The 20990-nt window shown below is 46.8% G+C and overlaps 2 protein-coding genes across 13 annotated transcripts in view; one reads left to right on the top strand and one right to left on the bottom strand.

Annotated features, from left to right (window-relative positions):
• Positions 1-20990, bottom strand: part of LOC120904619 (protein phosphatase 1 regulatory subunit 16A) — an 82562-nt gene that overhangs the window by 50743 nt on the left and 10829 nt on the right. For 5 of the 12 annotated variants that reach the window (XM_040314766.1, XM_040314777.1, XM_040314778.1 and 2 more), the window contains exon 1: positions 15353-15685. The exons of 4 other annotated variants lie outside the window; for them this stretch is intronic. The gene's annotated coding sequence lies outside the window, so the exon portion shown is untranslated. Of the gene's footprint in view, positions 1-15352; positions 15686-20990 lie in introns of those variants that run through there. 3 more of the 12 variants (XM_040314771.1, XM_040314775.1, XM_040314767.1) reach the window with 2 other exon arrangements.
• Positions 18229-19206, top strand: LOC120901235. The gene has a single exon (XM_040308937.1). It carries the CDS (start codon positions 18229-18231, stop codon positions 19204-19206), a length of 978 nt encoding a protein of 325 aa, XP_040164871.1.

The following is a 20990-nucleotide window of genomic DNA, read 5'->3' as shown; positions in this document are numbered from 1 at the left end:
TCAATATTTGAACGGCCCCTTTTAGACCGGCGCGACGAGAGCGGGTGTGCTACCGGTGCGTGAAAAGGTGGAAAATTATTTCAGAGGCACGTGCGAAAATGGTTTATAGGAACGCGTTTTCAAATTTGCGCACCGGTTTTTTAGTGCGTTTCTTTCACACTCTCTCCTCATTTACGCAGGGTAAGCTGCGTTTATGGAAGATATTTTATGATCATTTATTTTGCGGCGAATGGCGAACATGCGGGCGCGCGTGGGCAGCCATTCTGCATAATGCCGCCATCTTGAACGCATTAGAAAGATGGATTAAAGGTTGTTTTAATGAGGTCTATAAAATGCAGCTGCAGATGAGTTTCAATTTCTAATAACAATGCTCATAGGACTCATGGTTTGCATAAACGATGTGTTTTTTTGCAATGCATGCATGAGTTCGTTTCAAGTATCATAAAGAATCTAGTTATCTTTATTAAACAAGCTGTTTATCTTTATCATCATCAATTGAAACAAGTCATAATAAAAGCATCATTATAAAGCCACAAACGTTTCAGGTGCTCTTAAGACTTTATGAGCTTTTAATATGTCTTTCCATGATTTCATATCATAAAGTTATTCCTCATTCCGACAAGATTTCAAAGCAATGAAAACAATCATTAAAAACAATGAAATGTGACCGTTTTTCATTTTTATCGAAATCTCTCGCAACTCCCAGAATTTGCCTCATAAGGATATTTAGCCTGTTGGATTTTGTTTTTGCTTCATCCACCCAAAACAGAATCTTCCAGATCCTGTCCACTTCTTTTATCCTTCAAAGATCCTACTTCAAAATCTTTTATTTTCTTTGCAACTGTGCGAATTTAAAATGATCGAGAATGGGATTGTGAGATTCGTAAACGAAAACTTATGACAACAAATTTACTCCTAGCCCCATTTGGTCACCGAATAGAGGGGATGGTGGGAGACTGGTGAGGGACGCGTTTGTGCTCTAGATTTATTGACCAAAGTTGGTTCGCAATAAAATTCGCCGCTGCAGCTGCAGGAGTGAGAGTGTAAAGTTTGTGGCAACACATGGCAATACTTTACTGTCCCTTGGCACAAAATGGGACGTGAAAGTTGATCGTACAAATCAAACGCACGATTAAAAAAACGGCTTAAAGAGAACTAAATCTATCTCTTTAAAGGCATCAAAGGCTCACAAACGCATATAGGAAAATGGTTGAAATATAGCTCCAGTCCAGATGAGGGACGACTTTGAAAATGAATATCGATATCTTGAAAACCAGCTAAAAGCTTCAATATCCGATTGCATTTATAAGATTAGGCATCTAATTCTATCATATCATTTCCTTTCCTAAGCAAGCGGCTGAAGGGAGTAAAATCGTGCCATCAATTAGTGGTAACAGGTACAAGATTTCTTATATCCATTGCTCGATACGTCATTGCACACCCTGAATCCTTTATAATGCCAGAAATGCTTAATGCGATAATGTGCCAGATATCCAGCGTCTTAACGTCCAATCAATCATAGGTCCCCCAAAACACCTCTTCCTCTCTCATTTCAACACTTATTGGCGCGTACAGTGCCTATTTGTATGGCCTTTAGGCCAAGAAATCGCGGCAAAAATAGCTGTATAGTCCAATCGAACGATCCACACAAAAAAACCAAACATACCATCGATGTTCGAGTTTGACAGATGTTGCCTTTCATAAGCCCTCGCGGAGAAGCGACTCCAGTAATCGACCTCCACGGAACATGGCTTCCCCCAAGTTACCGTGGCTCGAACCGAACCGAGCGGATTGAGTCATATTAAATTGAAACTGTAGCATTAGCTGGGAAACCGACTGACTGTTTCTCCATCATCTATTTAATCAACCAACCAGAACCCGTACATTTGCACACATGCACAAACACAAACTTACACGCAAATGTCAGCTTCCACAGCGCCACGAGAATCGTACGGACGGATGCACTTTCGATTGCATTAAGAAGCAGACAAGTGAGAAATAGAAGCAGCGGAGACTTGAACGTTCGCTCTCTACCGAACGCCCAACCCACTAGAAGAAGGGGGGTAAGGTAAAGAGAAGGTAACAGTAGCCGGCTTCGTACGGTGGTTTTACACTCAACTTCACTTTCCGCATAGCTAATCCAGCGGTTTCGCTAGGCAGCTGGCACCACACACTCCGGCGCATAGATATATGTATGTGCGGGACTGCGGTACACGTACTCGGGGCATTCATTTACATTCCAATCAAGTGAGGACTCCATCAATTGCAAAGCCTGGCAGCACAGTGATGAAGCGCCCAAGATGATGAAGGTGGTTATGGAACACACACACACACAGAAATAGTGGGAAGGCACTGTACAATAAATCTACAACAAGAAAAAAAACCTCTCCATCAAACCTCTGGCACTAGAAACCCAGTTACTCGTTTGAGCAGATCAAAACTAGCTTGTAGAGGTAGTTCCTGTAGGGAAATGAGTACTAATCGGGGAAGTAAAAAGAGTTGCAGAGGAACAGTCAGCAAAGTAGATACTTTTAATTTTGCATGCAGACAGATCCCGCCCATCCCGGAGCATGTTCCAGTACATCACAAACACTACATGCCGTAAGCAGTGATAGTCGAAAGGTAGTCTTTATCGCTAACGGTTTCGGGCCGCCTCCAACAAGTGCCTACTTCTCCGTCGTCTATTCCAGCCTCTTATCCCGTTGAGGCAAGCCAACAACGGCCAAGATGTTCCAGTTTTCAGGTTCCCGTTCCTTTTCGAGCCGGCACTTCAGAAAAGCATCAGCGATAACAACCTGCTGATAAAAATGTTACACCGATACACACCGATTGATACCGCTCTTCCGCTCTTTTCGGCGGGGCCTCTTCTGCCGTGAACATCTAACCAGTACCGGGGAGGGCAACATATGCTTTTCCCGTACCGTACCGTTGCACGGCGGACGCCCCATCGACGTTAATAACCCGCTACGTGCTGGTGGTCGTGTGAAGCAAAACATCCGACAACACAGAACCTCCGGACAACGGATACAGATAGATGCGGGAGTTGGTTCCGCTAGCTATATCACACATACAGGAGGAGCTTTGGCTCTCAGAGCAACTTTTTGCGCATTGTGGTCACATTCCTCCATTTCAGCGAAACGTAGAAATAAACTCCAACGAAATTAAGTCCAATTTAATTATCCCGGGATGCGTCACCGTTGGAGCTGGATGCTGAAAAACTTTGCGACCTCGCCTCGAACAAGTTTGTGTATTTGTGGAGCCTTCTGCTTTTAAGAGGGGCTGCTGCAATGATGCTGGAATCTGTTTCGAGCGATGCTCGTTAGGGACTTTTCGCGTAAAGAATTAACCTAGTAACATTACACCAAACCTGGCTGGCTGTGGTTATTGTAAGCCAGTTGTGGAGGAGACTCGACGCCGGGCGAAAACAAACAGACGGTCAATTGTGATTGGTTTCGAGCACACACCGTCAACACATGGCCACCAATAAACTCCATCAACCAGCATTATCCCGACGAGGTAGCGCAAACTCAATTCCCAGTCAACGGGAACGGCGGCTAAAGAGCGTTGTTTCCACCACTTCCTTCCACTCGACATCCACAAATTACACGCGCAATAACGTACGCAGAAGAGGTGTCGATAAGACTTATTACCCTCATTCCGTTGTTTGTGTTGTTCGTATATATATACATATTGCTTTGCTCTCCTCCCAGCCGCTGATAATCCACCCGACCGCCAACGCCAGCTGCCAGTGCTTTCGGAATTCAAACACTCAAAAAAACACTTTCTGTAGTTGTTTGTGCCGCTAACTTTTCTCCCCCTAACACAGTGTATGGGTTGGTTAAAGTTGTTCTCACCCCAGGTGTGTCTGTGTGTGCTGGCAGCAAATTTGTTCTCCCACAAACCGCCAGGCTGAAGCCTACCAAAGTCTCGCTGGCGCAAAATGCGCAAAAAGGCTAGCATCCAACCGTGTCAATGACTTCTAGCGTCGCGTATGTGCTGCCACAGGAGTTCACAGTGCCCTGGCAGCCAGTGCAACGGTGCGAGGAAAACTTACAAACGTCACCACCACACCTGACGGAAGGCGGGAAGGGAGCGTGTGCCAAAGTCAAATGAAATCCAGCTGCCACAGTGCACAGCGCGCAGTTGGCATTGCACGGAGCAGTAACCTAACCCGATCAGTCCCCCCGCCCGCAACCCCCGCGGCGCCCGGTCCTTATCGGTGTGGAATGTTGTATCATGTTGCGGGCTACTACAGTTACTAGCGCAATGGTGTGGCGGGGTGGCAGCAGACCCGGGAGCGACCCACAGACGGGTGAGTAGCCTTCGCACGCCAAAAAACCGGACGTTTGCGTGTGACGAGCGCGATCGACGGTGCAAGGGGGTGTGTAAAGGGAGGAGTCCTCGAGGTATGTGGCTGTCTGTGAGGGAAAGTATCGAAGGCTCGTGATAAGATAGCGCTCAACATGACTCGACCGTGGGCAGTGTTTGTTGGACATCCATCAATGAATGAACTTCGGATGCGAAAAGTTGGAAACAGTAATTCTGACATTATCCAAAGATCACAACTTAATAAATATATCCTTGCGGTAATTCACTTAATAACAAACGAACTTCTTCTTAAGGAATCAGGTTTCATTGTGAAGGCGGCCAACAGATTCCATTGAAGCTCGTCTAACTCTCAATGACAGGCAATGAGCACCCGCAACGCAAGGTCTGTTACGGCAGAAACAAACTAGAGGCATGTCGGAGTGGCGGCTCATCGAATGAACGATAATAAATAACTTCCCACTGTAGCAGTGCCGTATCGGATGGCGTATCATATCGGCGATGATAAGGGAACACACAACACTTCAAAGTGCCTCCACCAACACACTGAGGCGAGATTCTTGGCGATTCAACGATTCACATTGAAATGTAACACCAAAATCACTTGACCGTAACGTGACCATAACGGAGCTACAGTGGACACCACAGTCGAACGTATCATAAATTGGTCAAATTGTTTTCAAGCGAATACAGATCGGATCAATTGTATGTAGGCAATGAATATTGATGAACGCATTTAATGCCCTGCTCCTTCTAGAAAGCATAAAACGCAATTGAGATGAACAATAAATACACGATAAACAAAGACACAGAACATACAAGGACGGGTATATTTGATGTCAAGATGATCTGTTGCGTCATTTGAGGCTTTAATTGGCGTTCAGTTGTGTCATGACAGCTTTAATTCTTATTGACGTGTTGCATGGAAACGAAAATCTCATGTGATAAGTTTAGCTTTGCTTTTGAAGTTTTCGAATACAGCTTATGCTCATTTTCCATTTTACTTTCATCATTTTTAAAAGCAAATTTTTCATCACATTAAGGAAGGTGACACGCTTTAGCACACTTCAACATGCTTTAATTCCCATTTTATCTGTAAATTGTGGGATGTGTGGTGGTAAAAACGCTTGCCAAATGGTGGTGCCTTCATCCAGAAGCAAAGCTTTAACCTGACACAGCATCCGTACCGAGCCAAGCTGCTGATATCTGCTCAGTCAGCATGTGGTCGAAAGCTATTAAAGCGCACAAATTTAAAACAAGGCAACGAATTTACACGCATTACCATATTGCTTTCCTGTTCGCATTTTTTGTTTTGCCCTCCTCTTCACTGACGGTGCAAATAACGCCCAACATATACGAGGCAGCTCTTTATGTTGGCTTCATCGTTCACCGCTTCGTGTCAAAGGGGAAAACGAAAAGCACAGCCAAACGAATCCTTTAGAAGATTAGCATTTGCGAATAGATAGAGCGGTAGCGAGCTCGCACGGGAAAAGCCTTTTTCCTCTTTATCATCCTTCAGCCATACCTGGAAGTAGAGTACAAAAAAGGAGGGAAGATAAATACATTAGCTTTTCACACTCACAACATTTTCATTTTGACATTTTTTTTTAACATTTTCATTTTGAAAGGGTAAGCCCTTTTCTATTCTTTTCTTATTTGAAAAAAGATATGGGGAAATTGAAAGGTAACTCTTACTTTTATCATGTGAATACGTTCGTAGAATGACATTGAAAAATATGCTGCGAATGTTTTGATACCTTTGCCAACAGAGTAAATAGAAACTTATTCCGAACGAAAGCAATTCCTTGCACAAAACATACGGAGAGCAAAAAATCGTTCTCTTTACTCTTTGCGTAAATTATTCGTTATGCAAAATTAAAAGTGAACATTAAAAACACGACATCTAGCCTCAGAACATAATTTTCAGGTGTTGAAAGCAACCTCCAACATGGCCAGCACGCACGCACCAACTTTTACATAACCTCCCGAAGAAACATTGCCACGACGCACGCAATTATGTGACAGACCGGGAGCGAAAAATCGCCTTCTCAGCCACCCGACCCGAAGGAGAGGCAAAATCCATTGCACCGGGAACGGCACCAACCCCGCACGGAACAAATCGGATCAAACGCCAGTGCATTCGGGGAACGCGCAAAAGAACACGGCTGCGTACGCAAAAGGCGAAAGCGACACAGAAAGGCTACGCCGCCCCGGCAGCATATCAAGCTAAATCGTACCGGATTCGCATCGGATTAAGATCAAACAGGTTACACGCCAGGTTACGGTGGAGTGCACCCAACCCAGCGCTTTTGCGTTGCCTTTTCGCATCCCACGCGTTTGCCTCTATGGCTGTCATGGGTTCGGTTTGCCAATTCGATGGAAGAGCTTACGCTTTTGCAAACAACACAAACAAAAATGCGGAAATCATACAAAGCGGGAGATAAAGACTGGAGAGGAAAAGGCGAAAAAAAACGACAAAAAATGCCGGCGCTTCCCAAAACGCCCATCATCATCATCAGCAGCAGCAGCAGACTCTTCAAGCCATAAGGGCAAACTTTGAAATTGTAACGCGCAGCACACAGCACAAGACACCTCCTTCACGCCCCCACCGAGGGCTGCACTTACGCAATTTCGAAACCTTAAATTCCGGTTTTTTTGCGCACAAAAAAGCGACACGCATACCCGTCAATGAATCATTGAACTCGCTTTGCTCGGTGTAAACTTTTCCTCTTTCACACAAACACAAACGGGCGGCGGCGGCGACCGACCGGTCGGGTGCGCAAGGGGCACCACCGTTTCCGTTTCACTTTCGCTTTTTGGCGTGGCATGTACTGGCAGCGGGTGGACGTGGGAGGGCAGTTGACAAACGTGTGCAAAAAGAGTAATGTAAAAATTTAAAGAAACAACCCTCCACCCTTCTCTACCATAGGGGATTGTGTTATAATTTCGCGCCTTATGCCGGGCGTCTTGAGTGCCGGCGCTGTCTGAGTGTCTCTCCCTTGAGGTTTGAGCAGTACGGGGTTGACCTCCCACGACATCCACACATTGTGGGGAATAGGGACGCCGTTCTGCTTGTGCTGCGCCATATGGGGGCGAACCGCACTGCACCCTGGCGCGAGTGCAAAATCTCCGAAAGCAGCGCCAATCCACAACAGCGAAGCCATAGGAAGCGAGGAACAAATTTTGTACCACGCGCTAATCCCACACAAACACACATACACAGTATTCCCGGTGGATGATATGGCTGTGAATAGACTTACGTAATCCAACACGTAAGCGCCCGTGGCACCCGGAAATGGGACTAATTCTACGACAACAGAATTAACCACACACGCGTTAGGTGCACGCGTTAAGAAGGTAATTCCCCGTTTTGCCCATACGATCCATACAGGGGTGTCGAATTTCTGCACACAAATCAGGCAAACGTGGAATATGAACACCTCTGGGTGGCCCTTCCATATGTGTCCACGCTCAGGGTCGATATTGGAAACATCAGCCAAAACGGGCAAAACGCCACAGAAATATTGCTGCTGCTGCTGCTGCTCGGTCAAATGGAAAAGGCCAACGCACGTACTCTTGCGTAGGTGGTACTGCAACAAAGGCAAGCAGCAGAAGAAGAAGAGGTGAATGAAGAGCGCAATAGACGAACAACGAACCAAAAAAAAAAAAACACATGAAACTAAACACAAAACGGAAGTGATGTTGCAACGCACATCGTTTGGTGCGGTATGGGGATTTTTTTCGGACAAATACGGACACGCTGCGTTGCTCTTGTTTGGTATCTTCGCATTTCAGTGGTACGGTGTCATGGTCAGGTTTCTGCTACGGTTAAGTCTTCGCGCATAAGTGGGCCGTTTTTCTGCTGACCGATTTTTGACCTTCATTTCGCCAGACTAATGTCGGGCTAGAGACGAATGTTCAACTAAGCAGAACCACCGCTTGATTGGTGTGTTTGCCTTTGCCAAAAGCAAAACAACATATATACACACATACACCATTTTCGAATCGTGTGAGTGACGCGAGATTTGTCATCGGGTTACTTGTGCGGCGCAGACAAACTGTCTGCAAGTCACCTGTCGTCACATCGTCGCTTCGAGAATATGCTCACAAAACTCCGGCGTTGACAGACAAGTGGAGGGAGCGAAACGAGCCAGTCTCAGTTGGCATAAGGGAATCAACAGTTTAATAATAACATATAAGTATAAGGAATAAAACGAACATGCAAGGACAAAAAAATGAAATATGTTATGAAAAAAAGGAAATATTTCATAAAACAAGAACTATCAACACATGTTATAAATCAGGGCACCAAAGCACAAAGACACAATAACCTTATTGATTACTGAGTGAAGAGTGGACCAGTCGATACGCTGATAATAAACCGAAACAACCAACACAACCATGCACCTGCCGCCATGTGGGTTAGCAAACAATTAAAGCACTACAAATTTCGAGCCAAGGTCGAGGCCTGGGGCCTAACGCACATACAGCGTCATAAAGATAAAAAATAAACAAACAGATAGTGTGCTACGGGGAGCAGAACCGATATGGCCATGGCAGACGAAGCAGGGGCGATAGGGAGACAAGTATGCGGACAGTTTAAACTTGACACTTGATGCTTGGTTTGAGAAAGTGCAAAGTGTGCTAGCAACATACGGCCAGTGTGTACAACAACTCACTCCACGCACCACGTGCATAAACATTATATTCAGAGTAGTAAAACGAAACCATGCAACATCCCACACCGGTCTGAGTGTGTTTGCTTGATGTGTATGGCGAAGGCAATGATCAATTGTGGTGAAAAGTAACAATGAAGCAAAGCGATCGACACCAGGAATGGAAAATTTGTATTTATATTTGCATTAGTATATTTGGTAAATGGAACATATAAAACTAACAATAGTCCTTCGAGGCGGATTTCAACCTTTACGTGTTTGATTCGGTTTTTTTAAAGATGTAATGGTTAAAATGTCTCATCCCCATCGACACTCCTGACATAAACACTTAACCAATTAATCAATTAGAATACATAAAACTAATATTGGTCCTTCGACCCGGATTGAACCTCTTGGATGGTTGATTTATAATATATTATTTCAATATTTCTCATTACCGATCAGTTAAAAAATGCTCATCTCCTTCGACTCCTTTGAAGTAAACACTCGCTGCGGTTGTGGTGTTTATCACTTTGCTAATACTTTGCACCACGCTCACAATACTAACCCCCATTTACTATCCCATTAGGACGGTGAAAGATGATCGCTCGCTCAAACAAAGATAACCTTCTCCTTCGGTGCTGATCAGCAGCAACACATTACCATAACGCACCGCCGCATGCAGAGGATACGCGAAATGATTTATCATTTGCCGAAGCACGAGCAAAAAAGCGTCCGTTCGCGGATCGTTTGATTTCCATTCCGCCCCAAATCGACCGACTAACCTCAATACATCGGTAATACTACTTCTCCACACCCACACAAACACACACACACACCACGGGGAAAAATTCAAGTTTACGGCTTTTGCATCTCCCTGCAAACGGAAATCTTTTTATAAACCAAACAACGAGTCGAACAGCAAACACGAGTGTGTTACTACCCCGTGCGACAAAACGGTGCAGCGCCACACACAAAAAAAGAATGTTCGTAGCGGCATTTTTCATCTCTGCAAACGAGGATCGTGTAAGGGTTTATAGGTTGCAGCACTTGACGGACAATCTACCACCCACTTGACAGGCTGTATTAAGTACCAATGTTAAGTCCCTGTACAAGTAGCAATGTCAGGAAGTACACTAAGACAAAACAGTCATATAGCAATGTCAGTTGAATCAGCCATGTCATGAGGGACAGAGGAGCAACTTAATTTTATTTGAAACGAAATCTACACAACATGCTAATACCCCTACAATTGGCCTGATGCAACAATAAACACAACTAATGGTTTTACGATTGCACACATCAAACGTTTGACTTTCACAATTTACCGACACAAAACAGCACATCATTTGCGCCTCAATACTACACCGCAAATAGAGAAGCGATGTCACATATCTCTCTTCATAACAAATAACAACCAGCCGCCAGCCAGGGTAAGCGCTGATTAGACCGTACAATTATTGTAGAAATCCATTCACACCCTTTAGTGCGCGCTGCTGATCGATACGTAGCTGTCCGCCGCATTCCCTACATTATCACTTGCCCGTGTCACAATTCGCAAGTCTATCACGCGTCTCGTGCATCGCAATGCCGGTGCCAAAGGCTAATTTTCACAGCCCGCTAATGAGGTTAGGTAAACATGACACACAACGGGGGAAAGAGACCTAGAGGCATTTAACACACATCCGCTTTATCCTAGAGGCAAAGTGTCGGCTTTGTGAACCAGTGATTGACACGCGAATGTGACGCGTTGAAAACATGGGATTAGTGGAATGATTTGTTTTAGTATCGCGATTGGCGACAAAGGGCTCAACGATTGTAAATAAATCGAAACACAAAGCTCTAGATTCCATCGCGAAGGTCATTTTTGTTTTCATAAATAGGATGAACCATGCTTTATTTCCCACAGAAATAGTTGAGAGGTATGAAACAAAATTGGTTTAAAAATTTATATTAAAATTACTTTTAAATTGATATTTGAACTCAGATATCCTGTCACACAATTTCACGCTTCAAAATAAATGCTCACTAGTGAATACGAAAGTCTGAAATGTTTTGCTGGTTGTCCTATCTAATCAACCATTTATTTTACTTGTCCTGTCGCAAACGCGCCGACCAACTGTCCCAATTTAATCGAATTGAATCGAACAAATAGACCCAAATTAGTATTCGCACACATCCCCATCGTTTTCCGTTCTTCAGTTTCAATCGTTACGGATTTGACGGGCCAAAGGATTTTTTTTTTTGAAGGAGGAAAACCCGCAATAAATCTGACACCAATTAATGTGACCAATTAATGCCACTCGTTGAACGTTGGCACCGAATTTAGGGTGCAATACAAATGAACTGATTGATTTGGACAGAGTCGATGTTAGGGAGATGATTGCCATGGTATTCATGGGATCGCCTCGTTCCAATGGCCAAATCGTCCGGCAAAATGTCGGGTTAAAATAAGCAGAGCAAGCAAAAATTTAAACAAACTATTCCAAACATGCCGGACATGCCTTTTCCCGTTCTTTTCTCGCTCTCAGTCATGCTACTGGCCTCGACGCAAGGGCAATTTGTTTCGAAAAGTTTTGGCATCGAACCGAGGTTTGGAGGGCTACTTAGAAATGTACAAAAATACACACAAACACGCGCGCGGCACATGAAAATATGAGCAGAGGTCAAATGCGAATTGGAGCGAAACAGAAATGTAGTCACCCATGCGATGGATGGATTCGGAAATCGATGCAAAAGGCAGGATTTGCGAGAGGATTTGTGACGAGCCGAGTCACAGAGCCAGTGGTTGAATGTGGTTAACGAAGGTTTTGAAGGGCACGTGAACCGCCAGTTTGGACATGTGCACGCATATGGTTAAGACAGCCCCGATCTGCCAAACCGGTGTTATGGACGTTATACAGCGGCGAGATTGGTTTGCCAAAATACCAGCGGCATCATGGGGAGATCTTGCAAGGAAAACGGGAAGTACTGAAAGACTAGCAGATGCAAGAGAGTTGTTCCAGGAAATGGCAGGACATGGCTAACAAGAATGTCATTAAAATTGACAACAAACCTCAAAGTTTTGAGTGTGAAGCGTGGTCGTTTACAATTGAAATACCTGCGGCAAATGCTTGTGAGCCTCCTTTTTGTTATCTGAAACATCCATTGGTTCAAGTGATCTGAGTTTTTATTTCTTGTGGATTAACAGTATTACAGTATTCAAAATTTCACTTTGTAAGTTCTAGGTATGGTCAAAGACAAGACTTGAACTCACAACCTTCCGAGCATAGAACCGAGGACTTTACCAAGGCACCATCAGTCCTCTCTACAGCAACATACGTTAATAATGCATTTTAATATTAGCTTCTGAGTTATAACATCAGTGACATTTTCAGGAACACTTCAAGAACACTTTTTGTTACCAGAGATTGAAATTATTCTACGATTCGTACCTACCCGTCACTTTGCGACATACACACTTCAACCCCATCTGCACGATTTAGGGTTAAGTTAGCAACACGATTTAGAGTCATGCAAGGAATAAATCCGCCAAAAAGGACATACACAGTACACACGACAAGGAAGAGTTCAAGCAAAGTTTCTCTCACGCCAATATACCATTGAATTGACGGATTGATTCCATCATGAAGTGTATCTGTACGTGTCATTCTTCCAGTAAATGGTAACGATGATCCACCAGTAACGGAACGGATGCTCGTGCTACGTGCTGCTGTTGGATGCTGTATGGGAAAATCAATTTTTCCAAGAAACGGGTTGCGGACAGATCTGTCGGCACCCATGTTAAGAACGAAGTATAGAGTTTCAACAATAAAAAAAGATGTAGTAGACGCGAAGAATCAGCACCTCAAGACATGACACCGTGATAGGTTACATCTTGTTATTTTTTTTCCGAGAAAATCAAGAGATTTCTTCCATGAAAAGTGTAGTAATTTCCAAGTTCAAAAATATACTGAGCATGAATGAATCGATTTTTCACACACACACAGGCGCACATGTGCCTCTACACTATCGAAACCCACTTTACAGTTGGTATACATCTAGGATAGCTCGCTCCCGTGTTTGATTTACCCTTCGTGAATAATTAATCACACCGTTCAAATGGTTCGATTGAGCGCTGCCGATTCGACCACCGACCTGCAGAGTAAATAGTGCTTTCTTATGCAAACCGATGCTACCCAAGCATGGTTAGGTGCAACCCAACGCTGCCAACAAATCGATCCACATTAGCCATTTCACTGTTGAACATCGATTTTAAGCCCAGTGATTGAACTTTAAAGCCACGGACTGCTGTTGCTTGCAAGACCACCACGTATCATGTGAGTGGTATGTGTAATGTGATGAGAAACAACAGGTCAGAAGGAGTGGAAATTACTAATTACACACACGCATACACGATTACATGCAGCCGTGGATGAGAAGTGAGGGTCCGGTGGGCATTCCGGCTACCATGTGCACCATTTTCCCACGATGTCTTCTTCATCGAGCTGAAGCTGTGGGCGCAATTGAAAATGGTGTGGAAAGGGGGGGGAGCTACAAATCCAGCAATTTTCTCTGCGTGAGGTAAACACTACGTACAATCGCTCCAGTGTGCTTGGGCCCGACCTCTACCGGACCCGGGACATCAAAACAACAAAAAATGCTGGACACGACACCCGAAGGAGAGCCGGCAGGTTACATGGTGAAATATGTAATACACACTCGCACGCCCACGCCTCACGCGTTGCAAAATGGAAAAGGCATGTCTCGGGGTTTTTTCTCTCTCCCTCCCTCTCTCTTTCCCTCTGTGGAGCGGAGGGCATACGGGCAAAGGGTTGAACCTGTGTTGTACTTTTTTTTTGCTTGCTCGCTTGTTATTACTACAAACATAGCGCCGAAGAGAAAGGGAAAGTTATTGCCATACTGTTACGTCGTATCTGGTAGGGGTGGAAGTGGAGCGGATGCGGTAAGGGAAAGATGAAACGAATCACGCAGAAAAATGGATAAAATGGTCCACGTAAAAGCTTTCGATCAAAAGCGGGTGGGAATTGCTGCACCGTTTGCTTTCTTTTGTCAATTTTTAATTCGTCGTCGTTCTACCGAGGTGTCACACGTATTCCACGAGAACAAAAGAACATCCAATCGTTTCAAAAGAAATCTCCCTCCCCTTCATTAAATGCACAATAGCATTATGGTATTTCACACGAAATATGCAACGCATTTTAAGCTGTACGGCAAATCGTTTGAACTCTGGTTTATCATCAACACGTGTCACCGACACCGACACAAACACGTACACACCTTGGCGCGTTAATTCAAACTTACCCTGTTGTGTTCGATGACTACCCATTTAGACGGTGACAGTCTTTCGGATGACACAAAAACAAGCGTCAACAGCAGCCGCCGCCGCCGCCACAGATTGAAATTTGTGCAAGCGATGCAACCTGCACGCGCTGCCTTGCCTTGCCTCCAACTCCAACTCCGAGTACATCCGGCACTGGGGCTGTTGCAACATAACCATCAAGGTCAAGCGGCCCCCCCCCCCCGATCCACCTATTGGCCGAAATTCAGAGAAGGTAGATAGGTGCGGAGCAGCCCCGGCGCACGATGTGTTTTTGTGTACGCTTCCGATGCCAAACTCATTCACCACGAAACCACTACACTCAGCGCGGGCTTAGAGACCACATTAACACGGAGAGGGGGGGGGGTGGAGATGATCATCACCGTTCATCCCCAATGGTGGTACACAAATTCATTGGGTCGCAAGCGCGGGGTTAACGGAGACAGAGCAGCCACACACACACACGATCACAAACCGTTGTCACCGATTTAGAATCACTGCAGGCAGACACAAACACACATGCGATGGTTTTAGGATAAATTGGGAGCACGTGGCGCTGGGATGGGAGGGAAAACGAATGGGGGGTTTTCACTGTGAAGGTGTCACGATGTCACGAAGCAAATTGACAGCCTTGAATATTTCGGTAGGAATTTATATCTTCTCCGCGCGGTAGGAATTAATTTACATCGTCGGCATGTAAATGTCAGCAGCGGATTCGCGCGGCCCCTTAAAATTGATTGCCTTAAGCTTGTCGCAGTTTAATGGGGGAGGATTTGTGTGCTGCATTTCATAACTGTGCTGGATTGATAGATACCATTAATTGCTCCAGTAGAACCATTTGGAAGTTTGCAACAACTCTTAATAACACATTTTTCGCTCAAGAACCACAGTTGCTACTACAATCAAACTTTCACATCCATCGCCCTTCAAAAACACATTTGCATTGATTGAACTTTCTGGTCGTTTTGTTCAAAACGTTAAATGCACAAAATGAACCACTTTCATCCACTCACGCGTCTTGGAATGCGACACACTACTCATTACAACTTACACAATCGTTGCCCTCTTTAAAATAAACTGCTGCACTTAAAACTGCATCCGAAACGAAAACCAACACCTTCTGCACCCTCGCAGCGAAACGACCTACCGGAGCGCGCAAATAAAATAAGACCCAAAAACAAAACCACACACACACACACACTCTCGATCCCGAAAAACGGTTACAAAATCGCGCAACCCACTTGCGCGAACCTGTGTGCTCGAAGGGCGGGGAGGAGTAGGCCGCCAGGCGCCGGCCAACTTCTTCTGACGTTGCGCGTTGATTTCAAAACCAAAACCGTGTGCCCACCACGTGTGGTGCATGCGAACGCGCTGAATTCTCATTCACAACTAAAAACACTGCCCGGCACTAAACAGCGTCGACCGTTCGGCAAACCATTCACCCCGACGGGGCGCGCGCGAGACGATGTTTGTGTGTGTAGCACAGGATGGAGAGAGAGAGAGAGAGTGGAGGGTGGATGCGGCGGAGGAGCTGGTGCAATGATACTCCCCAATCACTTTAAGAAGGGGGAGGAAGCGGGGCATTGGCGGTGAGTTTTTGCCCTTTTCTCCCTTCTCTTCGTGCGCAAAAACACTGAAGCATGCCGGCGGGAAATAAAAGCCGGGAGAAACAGCATAGAATGAGCGAGCGAGAGAGAAGGTAAACCGAGGCGATGTTTTGCGATGTTTTTTCTGGTTCGGTTCGTGGTTCTTCGGTGTACGTTTCGCTCTTTGTGCTATGCTCTGGAATCCAATTGCCGAAGCTGGCCACATTCTTATGCTCGCTCTGACTTTGCCGAGTTTTTCCCAAACATCTCTAGCTTCGGAAAATTCGTTTGATCTGACCAGCTGAATTTTCCCACAAACAAATGTGTGAAGAAGCATGTGCGTTATTTAAGCAACGCTCTCTTTGGTGGCCACTTCTAAGCGGCATCTCTCTTCCCATGCCTCACTCGTCTGTTCGTTACAATCAAAATAAAATCAAACCCAAAATACCTCAAACACAGACACAGCTGGTCGATTTTCTTTCCCTTTTTTGCTGCCATTCTGCCACAAACTTTCAAACACCTTTCTACCTTCTCTCACTCTCTCTCTCTCTTTCCTTATATATTCATTCTCATGTGGCTCCCTTTAATGCTCCCCGCTTCCCGCTTGCGTAGAGTGCGTGCCGAAGGGACTTCATCAATGAATTCAAGTACGCAGCCGGCGGGCATATAGATAGCTCTCTGAAGAAACTGTATGCGGGGCGGAATGAGAAGAAGAAAAAAACGCAACAAAAACACCCCGACTATCTACGCAGACCGGCTCATACACATGCCGCAGACAACATTCCGCCGCCACCGTAGCAGTTAGTGGTGCGTCGCTTCGTGTCGTCATCAACGCCATCATCCGCCAAAGGAAAAGGGCTGCCACTTTCTTTTTGTGCTTGCGCCTCTCCCTTTGGCAGCGGCATCGTTTGGCGCATTCTTTGCCACTGTAGAGCGACGACGCGTGTTCCGTTCGACCTGCGGGCTATCGGTTTTTAGTGTCGCACGCATGACACGTTTAGATGCGCGATTTTGTTGTTGTTGTCGTCGGGCGTGTGATCAGTTGTGGTACACAGACACACAGCAACGGTTCGAAAACAAACAGCTGATTCCCATTTTCGACAGAAGGGGCGGATGTTAAGGGAGCTATTAGGTTTGTAGCGACCAGACCGCCATCTGGCGTGAGAATCGTGAGCGATCGTGACATCCAGGGACAAAGACACGGATCTCCATGGAGCGCACTCACCAGGCACACGAATGTGTCAAAGTGACGTGCGCCGCGTGTCCAGCGCTACACTTCCTGCTGTCAGCGAGCACATTCTCTCTCTTGCGACCCAACCTCGAAAGCGAACAGACCTCTTCCTTCGCTCCGCGCCCGAAAATTCCTCAACGTGAAACCCTCTCGGACGAACGTGCGCAACCGTTCATAATATAGTGTAAAATAAAGTTCCTTATTACCTACTCACGAAACCCAACGCGTTCGCGACATAAAAAATTAGGGACCACTTTTGTGGCGCCCCTAAAACTGGTGACCCCGACGTGATCGCGTGCGCGAGTGAGTGAGTGGTAACCTGACGAACACCGTATCCAGCCGGAAAAAACGTGTTTCCATTGTTCCACGGTCCGGACCGACGGCAACGTTCCCCCCCATCATCGAGGAGCTGCCGACCACGAAGGAGGCACCACGCAAGCGCAGCCAGCGAAAAAACCCCCGTGCACAAACCCCGAACCCACGTGAGTGCAAATCGACACCAAAGGTGGCCGACAGTGAAGAACACGGTTCTGGAACATTTTTACCCGACGGAGCGACCGATTCTAGCGGAAAAGTTTCCTCTCGGTGCTGAGCGATCGCCGAACATTTTGCTGACGCACCCCGCGCCGTGTCGCACACCCGCCGAGCATTTTGGTACCCGTACGTGTTTGCGCACCCGCCGATCATAACCTCACACGTACCGCCGAGCGCGCTCCAGACCCACGCGGTTTTTGTGTGTGCACCGTGTGTGTGAGTGTGTGGGTGAATGTGCGCAGGCCGACACCGAGCGGATTGCGTCAGAATTTTGCTCGAGCTACGTTCGTCATTTTTTTCGACCGTGCACCGAAGACGTCGTCAGCGCACGCAGCCATCGTTCTCTTCTCGCCGACACCACCGACCGAACGCTACCGAAGATCATCGCCCCTCGTTTCTCACACCACCGGCGTCATCGACGAACGCAGCCAACGAGCGACTAATCCTAACACGATCGACCGCGTGTGCGGATTTTTCTTCGCCGAAGGATCGACCTAGCCAACCTCAGCTGGACTTGCTTGCGCCCCCGCCACTAAGGTAAGATCCACCCTTTTTTAACTAACCTTAGTCGTAAGGATGTTGCACAGTCCGCCGGTCCGCGACGTATCGACTCCCGATGGCGTAACCCCGAGTGCCGATCCAGCCGCGAGTGGATCCAAATCGCCTCACGTACCAACACCGCCCGTTCCGAATACCCCGCGCGTACCAGGGCCGTCCGCCTGCGACGCCATGTTTATGCCGCCCGAATCGCAGATTGACACTTTGAATGCCATGCAGCTGAAACCACCGGAGATGGACACCACTGACATTCAAACCTTTTTCTTCGCATTGGAAAACTGGTTCGATGCGTGGAATATCACCACGAACCAACATATTCGCCGTTTTAACATTCTTAGAACGCGTATACCGCTTCGTGTCCTTCCTGAGCTTCGCCCCCTGTTGGAGAACATTCGACAGTACGCTACGGACCGTTACGAGGTAGCAAAGCGTGCAATAATTGAGCACTTTGAAGAGTCGCAACGAAGCCGCTTGCATCGTCTGCTTGCCGAAATGAACCTCGGGGACCGAAAACCATCGCAGCTATTAGCGGAGATGCGCCGCGCCGCAAATGGAGCAATGACGGACTCTATGCTGGTAGATTTGTGGATCGGCCGTCTCCCGCCATACGTCCAGTCCGCCGTTATTGCCACTAACACGGATACCAACGATCGAGCTAAAGTAGCAGACTCTGTTATGGATTCGTTCGCGTTATACCACCGAACGGGCCCGTACCAAACCATCCACGAAGTACGCAACGAGGACTTCGAACGTCTTTCTCGGCAAGTAACGGAATTAGGTCAGCGCTTGGACGCCGTACTGAGCAGGCTCAACGAACGAGAGCGCGAGCGACCACGCTCACGTACCCGACAACGTCAACTGAACCAGGAGGCGGTAACACCCAGCGGACACTGCTATTATCACACGCAATACGGGCAAGCGGCGCGGAACTGTCGTCCCCCCTGCTCCTTCAACAATCGGCGGCAGGGTAGTAACTCGGCCACTGTTTCCGATTGACGCTTAACCAGAGGCCAACCTCAACAGATACACGTACTTTCGACCCATAGCTATCGTCTCGTAATAACCGATCCAAAAACTAACATCAAATTCTTAATCGATACTGGTGCAGACGTTTCAGTAATCCCTCGACAACACAGTTCCGTCCCGAGTAAACCCTCCACCATGAAGCTGTTCGCCGCTAATTCTACACCAATCCAGGTTTACGGAGAGTCGCTCTATACTCTCGATTTGGGACTTCGCCGATCTTTCCTTTGGAACTTCATCATCGCAGACGTGGGGACAGCGATTATTGGAGCCGATTTTCTCCAACATTTCCATCTGCTCGTGGACTTGCGCAAAAAATGTCTTGTCGACGCCTTGACGAACGTACGTTCTACCGGAGTGCCGAGCCAAAACCCGTCGGAACCAACCGTAAAAGTATGTGATTCCACCTCACCGATCGCCACTCTCCTAAAGGAATTTCCCGGGTTAACTGCACTATCCACTCCTGGCACCTTACTGCAGTCCGAAGTGACACACCGAATCGAAACGACGGGGCAACCAACATTCGCAAGACCTCGCCGATTACCACCCGAAAAGTACGCAGCTGCCCGCAAAGAGTTCGAATCACTCGTCCAGCTCGGAGTGTGCCGCCCCTCGAATAGCAGCTGGGCCAGCCCGCTACATATGACAAAAAAGGCCGACGGCACCTGGCGCCCTTGTGGTGATTACCGCGCCCTAAATGCAAAAACCGTACCCGACCGTTATCCACTACCGTTTTTACAGGACTTCTCGATGCATTTGCAAGACAAGATCATATTTTCCAAGGTCGATTTGCACAAAGCATACCACCAGATACCAATTCATCCGGATGATATAGCGAAGATAGCCATCACGACACCCTTTGGACTTTACGAGTTCACTACCATGCCTTTCGGATTGAGGAACGCAGCGCAAACATTCCAACGCCTTATCCATGATGTCCTACGAGGACTCGAGTTTGTTTTCCCGTATATCGACGATATGATCGTAGCATCAACGTCCGAGGCAGAACACCACGAACACTTACGCCAACTTTTCGAACGATTGGAGAAGCACCAACTAGCCATCAATCCAGCCAAGTGCGAGTTCTACCGGAACGAGATTTCCTTTCTGGGCCATCTGGTCAACGCTTCTGGTATTCGTCCTCTCCCCGATCGAGTCCAAGCCATCAGCGAGCTGCCACAGCCAACGACGATTATGGAGTTGAAGAAGTTCCTCGCCATGATAAATTACTACCGACGTTTTCTGCCGCACGCCCTGGAAACGCAAGGTATACTTCTCGAGATGACTCCAGGTAACAAAAAGAAGGACAGAACGCCATTAACCTGGTCGCTAGAAGCTTCCGAAGCATTCGCCCAATGCAAAGAGCAACTGAAACGTGCAACGTTATTGGCACATCCCGTGAAGAACGCCGAACTTTCTCTATGGACCGACGCTTCAGATTTCGCAGCCGGAGCCGTACTTCACCAACGCACCAACGAAGACCTGCAACCACTAGGCTTCTTCTCGAAACGTCTCGAAAAGGCACAGCAAAAGTACTCGACCTATGACCGAGAACTTACCGCCATCTATCTCGCCATACGACACTTCCGATACCAGCTAGAGGGTCGGGAATTCTGTATTTATACAGACCACAAGCCTCTAACCTTCGCCTTCCGACAAACGCACGACAATGCCTCACCTCGACGAGCCCGGCAGTTAGACTTCATTGGCCAGTTTTCCACCGACATCCGTCACATCGCCGGAAAAGACAACGTTAC

This window comes from Anopheles arabiensis, chromosome 3, assembly GCF_016920715.1.
Source record: "Anopheles arabiensis isolate DONGOLA chromosome 3, AaraD3, whole genome shotgun sequence".
NCBI lineage: Eukaryota > Metazoa > Arthropoda > Insecta > Diptera > Culicidae > Anopheles > Anopheles arabiensis.
Note: the sequence above shows the minus strand (reverse complement) of the source record. Positions and strands in the feature narration are given on the sequence as shown.